The sequence below is a fragment of the Anomaloglossus baeobatrachus genome, unplaced genomic scaffold (genome assembly GCF_048569485.1).
Source record: "Anomaloglossus baeobatrachus isolate aAnoBae1 unplaced genomic scaffold, aAnoBae1.hap1 Scaffold_109, whole genome shotgun sequence".
NCBI lineage: Eukaryota > Metazoa > Chordata > Amphibia > Anura > Aromobatidae > Anomaloglossus > Anomaloglossus baeobatrachus.
In genome coordinates, this window is record NW_027441879.1 from 610,483 (window position 1) to 631,387 (window position 20,905).

General features: G+C 43.9%; 1 protein-coding gene across 2 annotated transcripts in view; it reads right to left on the reverse strand.

Moving 5' to 3' along the window:
• Positions 1 to 406: 406 nt before the first annotated feature.
• LOC142260456 (gastrula zinc finger protein XlCGF66.1-like) overlaps positions 407 to 20,905 on the reverse strand; it is a 29,274-nt gene continuing 8,775 nt past the window's right edge. The window contains exons 2-6 of one of the 2 annotated variants that reach the window (XM_075331929.1): positions 7,211 to 7,358; positions 6,902 to 7,081; positions 6,697 to 6,820; positions 6,500 to 6,613; positions 407 to 1,119 (exon numbers count right to left, since the gene is read on the reverse strand). In XM_075331929.1, the coding sequence (XP_075188044.1) occupies positions 464 to 1,119; positions 6,500 to 6,613; positions 6,697 to 6,820; positions 6,902 to 7,081; positions 7,211 to 7,288 (1,152 nt within the window). In that variant the 5' untranslated portion in view covers positions 7,289 to 7,358 and the 3' untranslated portion in view covers positions 407 to 463. Of the gene's footprint in view, positions 1,123 to 6,499; positions 6,614 to 6,696; positions 6,821 to 6,901; positions 7,082 to 7,210; positions 7,359 to 20,905 lie in introns of both variants that reach the window. The other variant, XM_075331928.1, reaches the window with a different exon arrangement.

Sequence of the window (20,905 nt, forward strand, 5' to 3'; positions counted from 1 at the left end):
GCAGATCCCCCCCATAACAGTGCTTCATGGCCACATTTTTTTGCTTCAATCTTTTTCCCTATATTCCGCCTTCAAAACCTAGGTGCATCTTATGGTCCGAAAAATACGATAAGTTTAAAAAGAAAGAAAATGGTTCTTTCCCTCACCAATTCTTACTTGAGCAATTGTAACCGATTTTTGGATAAAACCCTTTGAATTATGGTACATCATGATGGCTTCTCCCGTGTGACTCATTTGACAACAGGACCTGATTAATGATAAAAAACATTTGGCAAATTCTAAAAGCAAGAATGGCTGCTCCACTCTGTTGGTTTTCTGATGTCGATAAGACTTGATTTACCAGTTAAACATTTCAATTATTCACAACATGAAAACGTTTCCTTCCCTGTGTGGCTTCTTCACATGTTTAACAAGATCTGATTTCTGAAAATTACATTTTCCACATTCAGAACATACAAATGGTTTATTTTGTGTGATTTTTTTGATGGTAAACAAGACCTGATTTCCTAGTAAAACATTTACCACATTCTGGGCATGAAAACGGCTTCTTCCCTGTGTGAATTTTCTGATGTCTAACAAGGTCTGATATCTGAATAAAACATTTTTCACACTCTGAACATGAAAATGGCTTCTCCCCTGTGTGAATTTTCTGATGTCTAACAAGAAGAGATCTCTGAATATAAGATTTCCCACACTCTGAACATGAAAATGGCTTCTCGCCAGAGTGATTTTTTTGATGGTTAGCAAGGGTTATTTTCCAAGTAAAACATTTTCCACATTCTGGGCATGAAAATGGCTTCTCCCCTGTGTGAGTTCTTTGATGGATAGTAAGCTGTGATTTCCTGATAAAACATTTCCCACATTCTGAACATGAAAATGGTTTCTTCCTTGTAGGAGCCATTTCATGTTCCATATCCCTACTGTAACTTTTATTTTGCTGACAATTCTGTGATAATTCAGACTTTTGGACTTGTTTGAAAAGATCAGATTTCCAAGGAAGGACTGGAGGTATATTTGGGACAACAGCATGCTCTTCATATGTATCATGTGTGATACTTTCATCATCTGTTTTAAATTCTGAAGATATTAGATTTCCATCTGAACTCCCAATATAGTCACCTGCTAAAAATAAACACAGTTATTTTTTAATGATATTATCTTGAAAGTACATTTATTTTTTTTTTAAACCATAGGAGCAGGAATATGATGGAAACACAGATTAAGAAAAACAGGACACATTGCAAACTCACAAAAATAAACAGTGAGAGACTAAGGAGAAAAGCAAGAGCAGGAAGGCAGAAACAGAAAGACAGCAATGGGTTAACACCACAACTGCTTACAGCAATAATGCACAACAACCACAAGTTAGTCTGCATCACAACACCTCACCAGACCAGTATAGGTAAACTATAGCTGGCATTAATGAAATAGTCCAGCCAGGATACACAGGTGGGGAGAGAATGATACTGGCTTCCCACAGCATGTGACCAAAAACACTAGCAAGCAGCCCAGCAGAGATTAACTCTTGCTAGCCTGTTTAAGCCTGTGGTTAGACGCCTGCATCTCCCTGCGCTGCTCACAGACATCAGAGACGTTAGCAGGCAGAGTGTAGTTTCCACAGATAGGGATGCTGCCATGACAGTTGAATAACCTGCAAACATCTACGTGACATTGATCCCCAACATAGACAATTTCAAAGAGGTTTTTTTCGAAGACGAAAATAAAATAGTTAGACAGATTCCGGATATTTAATAGGGTTGTCCGGGACTGTAATATTGATGGCCTATTTTTAGGCTTTGTAACCAAAGCAGGTAACAGGGTCTTGCAGTCTGTGCAGATAAACATTAGCAAGAAAAGCAGAGCAAATCGTATAGGCAATTGTGTGATAACAAAACCATTAAAATATAACTTTTAATATATATCACTAAAAAATTAAACATAGCAACCTATTTAAGGACAGTAGAATATGGATAGGCACTTGCTAGACAAATATCACAGTGACCTCTCCATTAGTTCCACAGATGAGAAAAAGCCACAAAAGGTGGAAAAAAACCCACCAATGGTTACAACCAATAAATGCCAATGGTTATGAATAATAAATACCAATGACCGTGTTGTCCAAAAACAGGGGTGGGGGGCAATTTTTCAGCCTCACAGTACTCCATAATGGCAACACTCTGGCCTTATATGCTCCTGGACCTCCCGACGAGTTTCATAATTCATATATCATCAGGGAACAGTGGCCAAGGGAGCAGAAACTTAATAATCATCCATAACGGACCTCCATGGTGACCGGGCACATCAAAGAGGTCCAGGAGCATTTAAGATCAGGGTGTTGCCATTAAGGGGTACTGTGAGGATGAAAAATTGCCCCCCCCCCACCTGTTTTTGGACAGCACGGTCTTTGGTATTTATTATTCATAACCATTGGCATTTATTGATTGTAACCATTGGTGCTTTTTCCACCTTTTGTGGCTTTTTCTCATCTGTGGAACTAATGGAGAAGTCACTGTGATATTTGTCTAGCAAGTGCCTCTCCATATTCTACTGTCCTATACATTGGCTGCTATGCAACTAATTACTCGTATATGTTGTGTTTTCATTTTTTAGTGACATATATTAAAAGTTATATTTTAATGGTTATATTATCACACAATTGCCTATACGATTTGCTCTGCTCTTCTTGCTAATTATCTGGTGAAACTAATTATGCTTTGGATAATGGATTTAAAAAGGGGGGGGGGGAAGATGATGTGGAAAGTCACACCTATTTTTAAGGTTTTAATTTGTTCATCGATTGAGTTTTTCTATTAAGTTGTTTTTATATTTTGTATCTGTAATGGAGGATACAGCAGATACACATATATCTCATGATTGCTCCAATGTAACAAGAATTGTCAGGTTTTGAACATGTCTCAGATGAGCCCATTGCTAATGCAGATTTTGAGATTTTCCGTAGATGCATCCAGATACTAAGATGCTGGTTGATTCTACACTGGATATGCTGAGGTTACGCAACATGGAGGTAATAAAAATCAAACCACTCGCCCCTCTCACATTGGAATAGGAGAATGAGATGAAGATTTACGATCGCTGTGGTTTGTAGAGCAGAAACGGGTAAGATAGTCAACAGTGGATATAGGCAGCAGATCTTTTCAAGTGTGAGGTGATAAACCTATAAAGACCATAGAGTGCGTATAAGCCCAGGTGGAGGCTCTCCTGTTATCAAAGGAGCCAGTGACTGATGGAGCTCGAGGAGATGCTCGCATAGGTGCAGACAACAAAGAAGCAGTGAACGGACCTAGAGTTGAGAGTTCTTTACCAATGCAGACCAGTACCATACCTCGGTGGCACCTGTCACTCAGTGACATTTGTCACTCGTCGTGTTCTTAAATCCTTACAGGAACAAGCGATTAAGCAAGGAACGGAGTGTGATACGCAGGGAGCAAGATGACTGAGGAAGGTCTGTGGATAAAGGGCGGTAAGCTATCTCCCCCATGAGTTCTCTACTCAATAATGGCCCACGTAACCTATGAACACATGACAAAGCCCGTTATAAGTGTGGTGGTGGACAAGACACAGCCAGTTTTGTAAGACATGTGCCTAATAAGGTAGAAAAACTGTAAAGACCTTGTAGAAACACCCCCCTCATCCGCTCTACAGCTCCAGAGATTGCAGATTAGTCATCTAAACCTACATATGAGATTGTGCGTGTTGTGTGAGAATTTCTTTTCAGGCTTACTCTGAAACATATCCAGTATGGAAAATGTTACTGCTGAAAAACTCATGATGCTGGTGGTATGTAAGAATGGAGTTCCTAAAAGTAGTAAAAGTGCATGTTCTATAGCAGAGGTAATTATAGATATCTTACAGTATCTGGGGATTAGCAGATATTTTGAACAGGCTAGGAAACTGGCTTCACTATCGGTCCTCACCTGGGGATGCCCCTGATGAACCCCTGTCTGTCATTGTGAAGAGGGGAGAAACGCATTGGGATTCTTTCAAGCTAAGTGTTTGACAAATATGCGTTTATTTTTATTAGCCTGAGGGTGAATTGGACAGTGGAGGGTCTGTGATTGGACAAGATCTCCTCATGACTTTACCTGGCCTTATTATTATTATTATTATTATTATATTGATACAGTGGATACATCTTTTTTAGGGTATATCATATTGATTTAAGCTACCAAAAAGCTATTTAAAATACAGAGTTTGAATATTTAATCTTTGGGAATTAATTGAATATATATAATTGCATATTGACGCCTCTTTATCCCCTGTATCTCACTGTTTCTATATTCCCTCATTGACATTAGCAGCACGTATTAGCATTAGAAGGTTAATAAAGTATTTAGGGGGGACTGTTGAGGAGAGCCATAAGATGAAATACTTAATTAACCTCTGTACATAGAGCACTGTGAGAAGTGTGTTCAATGAAATCGATTCTCTAAACATAAGCCAGTCAGTCTTCAGAGGAACCCAAGATGGTCCCCGATGACATCATAGACCCGCCCATCAGCATCACCAAGATGGCCCCAGATGACATAGACCCCCTTACGATGACGCCCACCAATCAGCTCATGGACTAAAGGCTACTTTACACACTGCGATATCGGTCCCGATATCGCTAGTGTGGGTACCCGCCCCCATCTGTTGCGCGACACGGGCAAATCGCTGCCCGTGTCGCACAACAGCCGTCACACATACATACCTGTCCGGCGACGTCGCTGTGACGGGCGAACTGCCTCCTTTCTAAGGGGGCGGTCCGTGCGGCGTCACAGCGACGTCACTGAACCGCCGCCCAATAGCAGCGAAGGGGCGGAGCTGAGCGGGACGTAACATCCCGCCCACCTCCTTCCTTCCTCATAGCGGCCGGGAGGCAGGTAAGGGGAGCTTCCTCGTTACTGCGGCGTCACACGCAGCGATGTGTGCTGCCGCAGGAACGAGGAACAACCTCGTTACTGCTGCAGTAACGAGATTTGAGAATGGACCCCCATGTCGCCGATTAGCGATTTTGCACGTTTTTGCAACGATGCAAAATCGCTTATCGGTGTCACACGCAACGGCATCGCTAATGCGGCCGGATGTGCGTCACGAATTCCGTGACCCCAACGACTCCGCATTAGCGATGTCGCAGCGTGTAAAGCCCGCTTAACACATTGTTCAACCCACTGACCAATGAACACAACTGGACATCCCCTTTCCAAGGTAATATCAGGGCATGCTTCAGTTGAAATAAAGCAGTTTCTGGGCCGACCTTGGTGGAGGAAAGATGAATATCGGAATGTGTGTCTCATCTCATTTTTCAAGCATGCACTCGATCCACACCAATTAGAATCAGGCAGTAGGCAACTAATGGAACTTATAGAACTTTGTAAGAGTTCACCCTAACAATATTTCCTTCAGATAAACATTAGGGTTCCAATTCATCAAGACCAGTGATGGAAACTGAAAAATGATGTCAGGGACTGGAGTGAGATTTCTGGCATAGGGAACGCCGCAGTTTGTTATGAATTAGAGAAGCGGCGGCATCACACCCTTCTTCTGACCAAGCTCTGCCCATTTTGGCAAAGCTGGTTAAAATTGTGGTGAAACCTCCAGAATTCTGAAATAATTGCTTTGATGAATCAGGGTCTAGGTGTCAAATGTCCTTCTGTAGGTGTCTCCATTCCTTCCAGGGTAGTTTGCCAGTAGTTCACATTCTCTAAAGCAATAATTATGTTACATCTTATTTAGTAGTTGAAACCTTTTGCATTTCAGTGTGCGGCTGTAACTCTGCCCATTTCGGCAAAGCTGGTTATAATTGTCGTGAACACACACACACACACACACACACACACACACACACACACACACACCAGCCTGTCTCCTCTTCAGCTTTAGACTTCTATAATTAACAGACCTTTGGTCACATGATGTGATGCCAAAAAGGTCCTTAAGCAGTCCTATAATTGGCATATAAACACTGGGGCCGCTAGGAGAATGGGGGATCTGTAAAATTGTCCAGTTTACTCTCCCATTCCCCTAATACCAGCCTGTGTCCTGTTCAATTTAGACTCCTGCAATTAAGAGACCTTTGGTTACATCATGTCACATGACTTTGAAGTCATCAAAGATCCTCAATCTTAGAATACAACTGATTGGGTCCCTAAGAGAGTGGGGTTCCTGAGAAATTGTGCCATTTGACTCCTCCTAACGCTGGCCCTGACTGTAACTAGAACTTATTCATGGAGTAGGGCTTATATTTCAAGCATTCTCTAAAAATCCCATAAATTCATGCTAGGTCTTTTTTTCGGTGTAGGTCGTATATTATGGGAAACTGGGTATTCATGAACCCTCTGCAGGTTGTCGAGTTGCCTTCATAATGACATAGAGAAGACACTAGAAACAAACAGCAGAAGAAGCAGAAGCAAAGAAAATACAGCTGAAAAAACACAGCAGAAAGTCTAAAAATGTAAACAAAATTAATGCAGAAAGTACATGAGTAGATATCTCTTACAAGATAGAGCTGGAGGAAACACATCCTGAGGAACATCGGGATCTTCTTGTTTACAGTCCTGTGGGAGAAGAGGACGGGGACATCTCTCTGGTGTTGTCCTCTTACTGGATAGAACTGGAGGAGACACATACAGGGACTGAATTCATTCCTTACATACAGATAATTATAGGCCGTGTGTATTTAGTCCTGTCTATTACCTGGTGATGTGAGGGGCTGGGGAACCTCCATCATGACGTCCTTGTACAGATCTTTGTGTCCTTCTATATACTCCCACTCCTCCATGGAGAAATAGACGGTGACGTCCTGACACCTTATAGGAACCTGTCACATACAATGATACCGTCACCCCCGATCCCTTCATAGCGTTACTGTATAATGTCCCAGCATTCCCAGCAGTGTCACCTCTCCAGTCAGCAGCTCAATCATCTTGTAGGTGAGTTTTAGGATCTTCTGGTCATTGATGTCCTCATGTATCGGGGGGTGAGGTGGAGGCCCCGTGATTGGGCTCAGGGGTCTTCCCCATCCCTCAGACACAGGGGCCTGACAGCGCTCACTAGACGTCTTCTTCACTACTGTGTAATCCTGGTTATGGAGAGACACAGTAATAAATCTCACTCCAGACATTTCCAGAGTCCTCACCTCTCCAGTTCTGTCCATCTGTTATTCCCATAGATAAGAATGATGTAATGTGACGTCATCAGAATCTCTCACCTCTCCAGTAAGCTGGAAGAGGATCTCTAGGGTGAGGTGTAATATCCTCTCCGCCATCTTGTCCCTGTCCATATCCATCCTTCACGGGGCAATCAGGAGAATTCTCTTCTATAGAAGATCTCTACTGAGAATCCGATATTAAAAGGACCTGAATGGGAAGGAGATGAGCCGATAGGTAAAATACTGCAGATAATAAGAAATGGCTACAATAGAGCAAAAAAAACCCAACTCCTTGAGCACATTGCTGACAGATACCGCCAAAAAACACGATCCAGAGAGATTCGTTGGAACTTTTAATCAAGAATGGGAAACAATGCGAAACATACTGAAAAAGCACTGGATAGTATTATTAACTGACCCTGCGCAGAGACACTTACACAAAATCCACTGATGACATCTAGGAGAGCTAAGAATTTAGAGGACTAGTTGGTAAAGAGTCATTATGTCCCCCCGAGAACTAACCGTTTTGGTTCACGGGGTTCCTTACAGGGATGTTTCTCCTGTGAACATTGTTTGTCTTACAGCAGTGGCCTTTACAGTACATCTTTCCACTCATCAGATGGCCAGAGGACCTATAACATTAAACAATACATCACATGTGGTACAACACGTTGTGTATTTTGCCACATGCGCCTGCTCCCTGACCTATGTGGGTCTCACTTCCCGTGAGCTCCACATTAGAGTCAGGGAGCATATGAGGGATATTGCTGCAGCCAATTCAGTAAGGCTACTTTCACACATCAGTTTTTTGCCATCAGGTTCAATCCGGAAAAAAACGGGTTAAACGGATACGGTACCGCATCCGTTTATCCCCCATAGACTTGCATTGTTGCCGGATTGTACCTGATGGCTTTGCGTTGCATCCGTTTTTTTCCGGATGCGGCAAAATAATTGAATGCGGCGGCCGGATACAACGTATCATGTAACGTTTTTTGTCCCCTTAAAAAAACCGCATTCTGCCGGATCCGGCGCAATACGGCATTGTATACAATGGGTGTCTATGCATGCCGGATCCGGCGCAATGCGGTTTAAACCGGATGCGGTGACCGCATCCGGTTTGTTAAACAGAGCATGCGCAAATTTTTTTTTTCCCTCATCACAAAACTTATAAAAGGATCCAGCACATTCTACACACTTCCTGCCGGCTCCTGACTTCAACTTCTGCTGTCCTCCAGTCCAGTGCTCCAGGGAAGAGGTATGTCCACAGTACTGTCCACAGATCACTGCTGTGAGCTGCGTACATGTACTTAGACATTTTTTTTTCTTTTTTTTGCAGGTGCAGTGTTGCGGTTCATTTCTGGGCATCCTGTTGCTGGGTCCTTTGATCTTCCGTGGCAGTGCAAGAGTGTTCCTGAGGTAATGTCCACAGTACTGTCCACAGATCACTGCTGTGAGCTGCGTGCATGTACTTAGACATTTTTTTTTCTTTTTTTGCAGGTGCAGTGTTGCGGTTCATTTCTGGGCATCCTGTTGCTGGGTCCTTTGATCTTCCGTGGCAGTGCAAGAGTGTTCCTGAGGTAATGTCCACAGTACTGTCCACAGATCACTGCTGTGAGCTGCGTGCATGTACTTAGACATTTTTTTTTCTTTTTTTGCAGGTGCAGTGTTGCGGTTCATTTCTGGGCATCCTGTTGCTGGGTCCTTTGATCTTCCGTGGCAGTGCAAGAGTGTTCCTGAGGTAATGTCCACAGTACTGTCCACAGATCACTGCTGTGAGCTGCGTGCATGTACTTAGACATTTTTTTTTCTTTTTTTGCAGGTGCAGTGTTGCGGTTCATTTCTGGGCATCCTGTTGCTGGGTCCTTTGATCTTCCGTGGCAGTGCAAGAGTGTTCCTGAGGTAATGTCCACAGTACTGTCCACAGATCACTGCTGTGAGCTGCGTGCATGTACTTAGACATTTTTTTTTCTTTTTTTGCAGGTGCAGTGTTGCGGTTCATTTCTGGGCATCCTGTTGCTGGGTCCTTTGATCTTCCGTGGCAGTGCAAGAGTGTTCCTGAGGTAATGTCCACAGTACTGTCCACAGATCACTGCTGTGAGCTGCGTGCATGTACTTAGACATTTTTTTTTCTTTTTTTGCAGGTGCAGTGTTGCGGTTCATTTCTGGGCATCCTGTTGCTGGGTCCTTTGATCTTCCGTGGCAGTGCAAGAGTGTTCCTGAGGTAATGTCCACAGTACTGTCCACAGATCACTGCTGTGAGCTGCGTGCATGTACTTAGACATTTTTTTTTCTTTTTTTGCAGGTGCAGTGTTGCGGTTCATTTCTGGGCATCCTGTTGCTGGGTCCTTTGATCTTCCGTGGCAGTGCAAGAGTGTTCCTGAGGTAATGTCCACAGTACTGTCCACAGATCACTGCTGTGAGCTGCGTGCATGTACTTAGACATTTTTTTTTCTTTTTTTGCAGGTGCAGTGTTGCGGTTCATTTCTGGGCATCCTGTTGCTGGGTCCTTTGATCTTCCGTGGCAGTGCAAGAGTGTTCCTGAGGTAATGTCCACAGTACTGTCCACAGATCACTGCTGTGAGCTGCGTGCATGTACTTAGACATTTTTTTTTCTTTTTTTGCAGGTGCAGTGTTGCGGTTCATTTCTGGGCATCCTGTTGCTGGGTCCTTTGATCTTCCGTGGCAGTGCAAGAGTGTTCCTGAGGTAATGTCCACAGTACTGTCCACAGATCACTGCTGTGAGCTGCGTGCATGTACTTAGACATTTTTTTTTCTTTTTTTGCAGGTGCAGTGTTGCGGTTCATTTCTGGGCATCCTGTTGCTGGGTCCTTTGATCTTCCGTGGCAGTGCAAGAGTGTTCCTGAGGTAATGTCCACAGTACTGTCCACAGATCACTGCTGTGAGCTGCGTGCATGTACTTAGACATTTTTTTTTCTTTTTTTGCAGGTGCAGTGTTGCGGTTCATTTCTGGGCATCCTGTTGCTGGGTCCTTTGATCTTCCGTGGCAGTGCAAGAGTGTTCCTGAGGTAATGTCCACAGTACTGTCCACAGATCACTGCTGTGAGCTGCGTGCATGTACTTAGACATTTTTTTTTCTTTTTTTGCAGGTGCAGTGTTGCGGTTCATTTCTGGGCATCCTGTTGCTGGGTCCTTTGATCTTCCGTGGCAGTGCAAGAGTGTTCCTGAGGTAATGTCCACAGTACTGTCCACAGATCACTGCTGTGAGCTGCGTGCATGTACTTAGACATTTTTTTTTCTTTTTTTGCAGGTGCAGTGTTGCGGTTCATTTCTGGGCATCCTGTTGCTGGGTCCTTTGATCTTCCGTGGCAGTGCAAGAGTGTTCCTGAGGTAATGTCCACAGTACTGTCCACAGATCACTGCTGTGAGCTGCGTGCATGTACTTAGACATTTTTTTTTCTTTTTTTGCAGGTGCAGTGTTGCGGTTCATTTCTGGGCATCCTGTTGCTGGGTCCTTTGATCTTCCGTGGCAGTGCAAGAGTGTTCCTGAGGTAATGTCCACAGTACTGTCCACAGATCACTGCTGTGAGCTGCGTGCATGTACTTAGACATTTTTTTTTCTTTTTTTGCAGGTGCAGTGTTGCGGTTCATTTCTGGGCATCCTGTTGCTGGGTCCTTTGATCTTCCGTGGCAGTGCAAGAGTGTTCCTGAGGTTGAGGTCCTGTTGTGCGTGGCCTGTAATCAAAAAAATGTCGTCTTCTGGTAGCCCGCCCTTCGGTTCACAAACTGAGGTATTTTTTTTTTTTGTTTTTTTTTTAAAAAATACAAAAAAAAACATTTTTTTAAATCAACGACATTTACACAGGTGGCCGAAACATCACAGGAGATGCTGCCAGAAGACGACGGAAGGGGTGGAGAAAGACACGGAGCGGGCGATCATAGTGTAAGTTTCATACAGGAATTGTTTACCACAGCACACCAAACATATAAGTAAATAATTTTTTTTTGTTTTCTTCACTAAAGGCTTCAACTTCTAGGGCTCATGATAGAGCTCCCCCAAGACCGTCCCAGGGTCGTCGTCGAGGTGGCGGTGGTCATAGTGTAAGTTTTTTTTTTTTTTTTATTTTTTTTTTTTTCATGTCAGTGTGAATTTTTGTCTATTTTTTTTTTTAATTTCTTTTTTCTTTCTTTGAACAGGCATCCCAGCGTGCTCCCGATTCTGACGGTGAGGAGGCCGGATTTATCAATATCGACCTCCTCATCGATGAAGTTAGAGAGAGGGAGCCGCTGTGGAACATGGCTGACCGCCGCCACGCTGATTCGATCGTAACCCGTCGACTCTGGGACGAGGTATGCCACGCAGCGGTAGAAGGTTGGGGGGAGCTCAATTCTCGTGGCCAGAAGAAACAGCGTAAGTATTCACAGTTCAGTAGGTTATGCTGCATGATGTAATGTGTTGTATACTAACCACTTTCTGCTTTCCACTTTCAGGTGACAAACTTCAGAAGCGGTGGCGGTCTATCAGGGATCGCTTCAAAAAGGAGTTAAATCAAGAGATGCAGGCCCCGAGTGGATCCGGAGGACGCAGATCGAAGTACCGTTACTTTAGAGCGTTGTCGTTCCTCCGGACAACTATGGTGTGCAGAAGGTAAATATTCCACACAATATGTACAAAGTATAATATTTTATGTCAGTTTTTTTTTGCTTTTTTGTTTTTAGTCAGGGCCAATGTATAGCAATTAAATTAATTATTGTTTTGTTTTTCCTCTTTTTAACAGCACCGTCTGCAGCACTCAGGAGCCTGCATCGAACCCGACAGGAGCGATCCCTGAACAGTCCGCCACTGGTGAACACACGCACAGACCCCACCCATCTGAACCTTCCCTTCCATCTACATCTGTCCCATCCACCTGCGCTGGAGCTTCCCGTGAGACTTCATTACCTGAAGCTGCTGGTGATGAGATAGCTTTTCCCCTACCCCACCCCTCTGACACTGCTGCCCTCAGTAGAACACCTTTGGGTTCTGGGCGTCAGCGTCATAGGGGTCAGGAAAAGAGCTATGCGCCAGAGTTCTTGCATCTAAATGCAGCCTTCCAGAACGCCATTCAATTATTATCCGAACAAAATCGTGCATCTTTTAGCTTCCTAAATGCAAATATGGAAAAAAATACACACGAATTATGCACGCGTCTGGACAGGCTGCATTTAGATGCAAGTAAATCTCCCAATCATTGTTTTTTTCAAGCCGTACTAGAGCGCATGGAAAAGCTATCTCTTGACCAGCAGATGCATGTAATGCAAGCCACACGGCAGGCTCTGGGGCAGGTTGACTCCCAACCACCTCCACCCACCCCTACAAGACCACCTGCCCCCCCTCCAGCCATTGTCCCTACTCCCCCTGCTGCCCAGTACCAGCCTGCTGCCCAGTACCAGCCTGCTGCCCAGTACCAGCCTGCTGCCCAGTACCAGCCTGATGCCCAGTACCAGCCTGCGGCCCAGTACCAGCCTGCGGCCCAGTACCAGCCTGTGGCCCAGTACCAGCCTGCGGGCCAGTACCAGCTCCCAACCACATCTGCCCCTACACTTCCTACCCACTACCACATCTCGCCTTCCACAACCATCATGACCCCAACTCAAACCACTAATTCACCCGCCACCTCTTCTGTCTCCCAATCCCTCCACTCCACCCCTCAATCCTTACCAAATCCCATCCCATCTCCTGGTTTCCCTCTTGGTTTCTCTACCACACCTTCATCTTCTGTTACTTCCCCACCACCACCACCAACACCACTTTCCACCCTCAATACTCCAACTGTGCGTGTGTTCCCACCTGTCAGCCCCTCCAGTACTATCTCCACCCCAAGCCCAAGATTTACAAATTTATAATTTATTTATCTATGTAATAAAAAATAAAAGTTTTTGGTTGAAAAGTATTTATTTGTTCTTGTTTTTTTTGGTGTGAATATTATTTAGCAAGTTAAGTTAATAATAAGGTAATACAAAAACATAACATGTTGTAATTTGACGGGGTAAAAATTACAAATTTTTAAAGCGAGTGAAAGATTAAAATTAACAAGGTTAACAAGATATTATTTAATTTATTTATAATTATTTTTATTTGTTATAAAACTGACGAAAAATCTTACACCATTTGATCTTGCCAATCAACTCTACCTTCTGGGGACACAAAATAGTTAGCATATATGTCACGGATTGTTGAACAGGCAACACTACTCCTAAATCCAGGACTGGTGTAGTCTGACAAAGAGGTGGATTCCAAACTCTGGTCATCCAACGACAAAGGTTCCTTTGTTAAAACAAAATTGTGCAGTACCACACATGCTTTCACTATTTCATCAACAGTTTCAATGTTTAAATTAATGGCTGTTAACAAGACTCGCCATTTGCTGGTTAGTATCCCAAAGGAGCATTCCACCATTCTTCTGGCTCTGGATAATCTGTAATTATATATTTTTTGTGTTTGCGTCAATCCACGGCTTGCATATGGCTTCAATAGATGTTGGGATAGTTGAAAGGCTTCGTCGGCCACAAAAACAAAGGGCATTGGGGGCTCACATGTGCCAGGAAGAGGTCTTGCAGGAGGGAAATCAAAAGTATTCCCATAGATTCGCCGCCCCATTGGGGACATTTTAAAGACCTGAGAGTCATTGGATCTCCCATATGCGCCAATGTCCACTGAGATGAATTTGTATTCCGCATCCGTTATTGCCATTAGGACAATTGAGAAATACTTTTTATAATTGTAGTATTCTGACCCCGAAGCAGCAGGTTTCACAATTCTGATATGTTTGCCGTCCACTGAGCCAAGGCAATTTGGAAACTGACAAATGTTATAGTATTGTTCAGCAATTGCAAGCCATCTTTCCCTGGTGGGCTGGGGGATGAAATCCTCATGGAGGCAATCCCACAAGGCTTGGCAAGTGTCTCTAATGATTCCCGAGATGGTGGAAATTCCTAGTCGAAACTGGTAGTGGAGGGATGAAAGCGACTCTCCAGTTGCAAGGAATCTGTAAAGGAAAGACAATAATTATAAAAAAATAATAGCAAACACATTACAGTTAAAAGTCAATTTACAGGAGGATACAATTTAAAAAAAAAAAAACTTACCTAAGCGTAACCAGCAAACGCTCCTCGGGTGTTATAGAGAACCGGCTGTAGGTGTCCGTTTTACGGATGTTGTCCGCAACAAGGCCAAGGAGGACGTCAAAATTATTCACTGCCATCCGGACATAGCTTGTGAATTTTTCATGGTTTCCACGGAGCTCCAGGTATAGGGTTGAAAACACCCCACGTGTCAGTCTCTGGGCAGTCAGGGGATGGATCCAAAAGCGTCGATGTCGCTGACGCCTCAGTCGCTGTCGCTCCTTTTCTCTGACGATGATAGCCAAGCGATTTGCCTCAAATATAAAATCTGCAGCGATCTTTGTGTAATTTGCAAGAATAGCATCCATGGTTTCTGCTTGCCTCTGTCTTCATTCTGTAATATATGCTTCAAAATACTGTATATATACTATATGTTCCCAATAGCCAATCAGAGTACGGAACTCGTTAATTGTTTGTTTAGTGTTAAAAAACGGATCCGTTAAAAAACGGACATAACGGATGCAAAACGGATGCAAACCGGACCCACCGGATCCGTTTTTTAACGGATCCGTTCTAAACGGATCCGTTAAAAAACGGATCCGGTGGGTCCGGTTGGCTCCGGTTTGCACAACAAAAACGGAAACGTTGGATACGACAAAAAAAAGGACTGTGCCTGAATACAGAAAACTGATGTGTGAAAGTAGCCTAACAGACATTACCCTTTTGAAAACTCTGCGCAGGCATTTGCAGTCTCACCACTCCTGTGACTCCTCCAAATTAAAAGTTAGGGGTATTGATGTTATAGACTGGGGGATCAGGGGTGGTGACCTCAGAAAATGCCTGGCGCAGTGTGAGGAGAAATGGATTTTGGACACTGGACACTTTGGTCCCCAAGGGACTGAATGAGTCCATTAGTTACGCCTCATTTCTATAATGACCAGTTGGCTTGATTAAGCACTCCATAGACCCTCTCCTTTTTGTGTTTTTGGATATTTGCATCACAGTCCTTGTCTGAGTTATTATTGCCTCCTCTCTCTTTATTGCCTTTTTGTTTTTAATTATTTCTGGTCCTTTAATAATGCTGGGTATGTTTACACCACTTAGGCAAAGTTATTATGTTCTGACATCGGGGATAGGTATGGAAAATATGTGGAAACCCTCACCTCATTGAAGGATGTCATGGACTGTTCACGTTATATCTGGAATTTCATCTGTGTATTAAGGATGCCGCTGTGAGGTCTGTTACCTTCTTGTATACTGAACCGCTGTGTCTGCTCTGGTTATTTCCATGCGCATGCATGAATTCTAGAGCTTGTCTTGCCAGCTTGACCACTGCTGTCTATACGCCGCGTGCATACGCAGGAGCCATGGTGACGTGTCCTCGCTCTTGGGCAGGAGCGAGATGATGTGACGGCCCGCGAGAATTGCCAGGTGAATCTGCGCATCCGCCATTAGGTAATTTCCTGGTTCCGGACATCAGCAGTGGTCATTTAAACCCAGCTTTTGGCGGGACAACACTACAGCACCTCTCCCCTGATGAAGATATGAAAAAATGTTCCACCAAAACGTATGTTGGGCTTGCTTGAGGTCCTTGTGCTCTGAGACCAGCCACCATTGTGGCAATTCCGCCTTTGATTTATATCATCACTCTGTGGGTATGACATTTACTATCATATGAACTCTGACTATGCATACTTTTAAAGCACACTATGTGAAGGAGATATTGTAATGCAATAGTATTGAGCTTTAATGTCCTACCTACATTTGATTTGCCACCATGTATTGTGTTATATCATTCTTGGAATGATGGGATGGCTAGACTTTGTTTGGCATGGTCTCTGTTTTTAATTTTGTACTAATTTTAACAAATTTATTGTCACCTTTTCTAATAAATTTGTATTGAATTTTGCACTCCAAAAACTCTTTTTCCCTTTTCTCTCCAAAATATCACTTGGGTTGGAAAAAAAAAAAATCAACATGAAATGTGCTATGTAAGTAGTAAAACCGACCTATAAAAGTAGCACATTATTTTTTTTAGCAATATAAATACAATGAAAAGTGATCAATTATTCATATTGCATCTAGAAAGTATTAATGAAAATGTCGGCTCATTAAGCAAAAACAAGTCCTCACTCAACTCCATCGACGCAAAAAGAATAATGTTACCGGTGTCGGAAAATGGCGACACAAACTGATTTTTATTACAAAATTGATTTTTATTCACCACTAGAGATGAGCGAACCTGAAGTTCAGTGTTCGGTACAAACTCAGACTTTTCCAAGGTGCGGAGATCGGATGCTTTACATATGCAAACCACTGTCACGAGCATCGCTGTGCTCGGGTACGCTCGGTGTGAGACGCAGTGTTTGATCGGCTCGCACTAGGGGTAACAACAGTGTAATCGGATGTAGTCTGCACCAACTATTTATTCACCATTTCACCGTAATTTGAATTTTTACTTAATTTCCAGCACATTTTATGGTAAAATGAAAAACTATGAGTCATCTTTGAAAAAAAAATCCTTCATATGGCATGTGGGCAGAAAAATAAAAGAGCAACCCAGCTACACACAAACATGTAGCAACGGAGAGGAAGGCACAGATGGTTACTGCCTCTGCTTTCTCTGTCACTGTATACACGGCTCTGCGGTGCAATGTGGCTGGAACAGCGAGGAACCTCACACAGACACAGATCTCTGTGTGAGAGCCCATCCACTATCGCTACTTGTCAACTGTAATTGTTTGGGGTGTGTTTTTTTTGGGGGTGGGGAAGTGTCTCCTTTCTTTTGCGGGTGCCTGCTTTCTTTGTTAAAAGTCCTGCTGTATTTTCTAACCTTTTACTTGCTTGGACACTTCCTTATGGAGCCGCAAATAGAGGGTTTTTTTGGAGTAGGACTGTTCTGACATTTGCAGTTAATCTGCATTCTTTATTGTTTGATTTGCGTTACATGTTTCTTTACTAGATTGTACTTTAGCTCCCTCTAGTGATCAAACTTTATCAGCACCAGCCTTGTTTTTCATGCCTTTTTTCTCCTCCCCTTTGGAGGTGCATTCTGGGTGTTAAGTCTCCATTTTCTAATTACTCACATACTGAGGACATTCTCCATTGTATCCCCTTTGTGATAGCATCGCTGGTAAGGAAATCTATGTTTGTTGCCATCTGCAGCTCTGGGTTCTATCTGCATTTACTAAGTAAGATTCAAGCTGCTTGTACATTTGTATGTATATTGTCAGGCTTCTGTATGTATGTTCCCTGTTGTATTATACACATGGTGAATGTACAAATCTCATTTTTCCTAGTTTCACCAAACACATTTAGCAACGTTTAAAGGAGTCGTCCGATATAAACTCCAAACGTTTTTAAGCTAATCTGTGCTGTATTGTTATATAAAAGACAGCAGGAGAAAAGCAGGTTTAAATACCGCGCCAAACCACAGGAGTCCAGATGAGATTAGTAAAACTATTCCCTTTATTTTCACAGGTCTACGCGTTTCGAGGACATGTCCGTCCTCTTCCTCAGGACAATGTACAGAGAATACTATAGCTGAGAAGGGGCCGCAGGCTCCCATATATATGTTATAAACAAGCCACGTATTCACTAATTACGTCATCATCCTCCTCGTGACTCATGGACACGTGAGGGAGTGGATGAAGTTCTGAATGTTGAAAAAAGGGGAATAAAAGAAAAAAGCAAAATAAGAGAAAAAAAGAAGAAAAAAAGAAAAAGGGGAGAAAGGAACAAGTGGAAGTAAAAGGGGGAAAAAGAGGCAAGAAAAGGAAAAAGCGCCGTGATGGAATTGTACTTATGGGAGGCAATCATCGTGAAAAAAATCAGTGGTGATGGATAAAAATAAAAATTAGAAAAATGTGCAAACATGTTACAAAGGGGGGAAAGAAGATGATATGTTTTTATGTATGTGGGTGTTTTTTATAAAATACAGAAGAAAATAAACGATCAAATAAATAAGAAGGATGTGGTGATTATTTATATTATTACGGGTGTTTGTATTGCCCTGCTTAAAATAGAAACAGGGAAAGGAATTTTGTTTCTATTTTAAGCAGGGCAATACAAACACCCGTAATAATATAAATAATCACCTGCTGACACCCACGTCCTCTGGGACCCTGTCCCCATTCCTGGCTGTCTTAAGGCAATCTCTCCTCTGTCTCACCTCTTATCTACGCCTCCCTGGCTATTGCAACTTACTGCTGAAAATAAGACGCCACACGCTCATTACAGTCCCTTGACATTTCTTTTTCGTCCTATGCATAATTCCATGACACGCAAATCCTTGATAAAGGCCTACACCAGCCGAAACGTTGGTTTTGCTCTTTCGGTAGTGGCGATTCTTTTTGCAGATAGTCTAATAAATCACATTTGCATTACCTTTGTGTCATTTCAATTTGTGTGCTTGGGATTTGCTATAATACCCTGTAGCACTCCAGACACTGACCGCCTTCTGAGCCCCTGCTGCCCGCAAGTCGCCTGTCCACATCTGAAGCCCGCCTGCCGACTGCGGCCTGTGGATCCTGCGTACCTGTTTTCTGGTGCCCTCTCTGGAGCCCTACTGGGGTGTCCGGGAGCATCTGGTGCTCTGGAGGGCGGCTGAGCCACGGTGAGGTGCAGAGCTGAGGTGGTGGATCCAGGGGAACAAGGAGAAGAGGAGCCCCGTAAAAGTAACTCCAGCGTGGCTGAGCGCTGCGCTTAGACTACAGGAGCTGAAGCAGGGGAAATCCCCGGCAACGAGCAGAGCTGCTGTGTGGAGAGGTGAGAGCTCTTGACAGGGAGCATAGTGTCAACACAACACCAAATACATAAGAGCCACCCTACACTTGAAATATAAAGTATAGCAGTAGTCTGGGCCTGGCCTGTATTACAGTCAGCAAAGGGAGACCCCAGGCCTATATTATGAGCTATATTAGAGCGACCTCAGGGCTGTACCAACATCATCAGAGGGACCCAAGGAGTGAGAACCCTGGACTGTACCATCATTACTAGAGAGACCCCAGGCCTATACCAACATCACCAGCGAGAGAATCCAAGCCGGCCACTAACATCTCTGACTGTGTGTCCCCAAGCCCGTAGTATCATCAGCAGAGAGACCCCAGCAGTGAGACACCTGGCCTGCTCCATCATAGGGGGGTATTATGTGCTCCATTATTTGAAATGACTTTGTAGTCCACACAGCTCCTAGTCACAGAATCCCAGCACCAGGAACACTTTGCTCTGCCCCAACCCCCTGCCCCTCAATTAATATTTACTGTAGGGTGGAATGATCACCCGAGGCAAAAGAGGTCAGAAAAAGCAAGGTCAACTGGAGTTCTTCTTCAACACCTCCAGAGACAAAGAGAACACTCCTGATCAGGGGAGGAGGCAGGCCGCAGGTGGAGAGGCAGATGATAACAACTCTTCCCAAGAGGTCCCTCCAGCATCGCCAGCTAATTCCCCACTTGCCACACAGAGACTGCACATTAGCTCTCCAGTACCGTGCTCCAGGTTCAGCCCATTGAGGGACATAGAAGCTGTATCACCTCCCAGGCACGGGAGCGAAGGTGCTAACAATCCAAAGGGTCCTCACAACCCAGTGGAAGCCAGCGGGATAACTGATGCCCCCTTCAATGCTGCCCCAAGTCCTGGAAAACATACCTACAACAGATCAGTCGGCCTCAGGGACTTTAATCAAGGATAAGTTACTGGTCTTCAGCCGCTCCATTCAAAAAGACCTGGAGGTTCTTCTCCTTCTGATACAAGGCCAAATCAGAGATTGATTCAAGAATCACACACATTGAACAGAAGATGGGTGAGTTTGCAAAATCTCACAATCCGCTGGCTGATGCACACGGGGAATTGGCATTAAAGCTAAGCTAACAGACCTTGAGGACAGGTCATACTATAACAACCTCAAATTCAGAGGAATCTCAATAGAAGTTCTACCAGCTAATCTCAGGTCTTATGCCCAGGGACAGATTAAAACGATTCTTCCCAAAAGCTCTAAATTGGACTGGACAATTGACAGAATTCATCGAACGCCCCGACCAAGTCACATTTCAGATGATGTTCCCAGGGATAAGCTGGCTCGCATTCATTTTTTCCACATCAAGGAAGAGCTCTTAAAGGGAACCGGTCACCAGTTTTTGGGCCTATAAGCTGCTGCCACAACCACTGGGCTCTTATATACAACATTCTATTATCTTGGTCTTCCTTATTCTGAAGCCGCGGCGCATTGAAGTCTAGTGTAGGCGCACTTTGGTCTGCCCTGCTCAGAGCAAATCAAAGTATTGTAGTGCACCTGCGCAGGACCTCAATGCCGGCGCGTGTGTATGACGTAGACGCGTCATGCACCGTACCTTTAGAATAAGGAAGACCAAAATGGCCGAAAGGGGGGTGTTGGTCCCGGAGAACGGCGCCGCCCATCCGACTGTTCTGCACCGGACCGACCTTCGAGGTGAGAATTATAAAGTATTTTTTATGTTCTACACAGCGGCCTGAGCTCTTATATATAGCATGCTAGAATGCTGTATATAAGAGCCCAGTGGTGGCGGCCGCGGCTTATAGGTCCAAAAACTGGTGAAAGGTTACCTTTAAGGGCTTCAAGAAACTTCTGGACTCTGCCATCCCCTTACTCACACATCAAAATATTCGCCAATGTGTCGGACACCACTCTGGGCTACAGGAGATCCCTCTCTCATATAA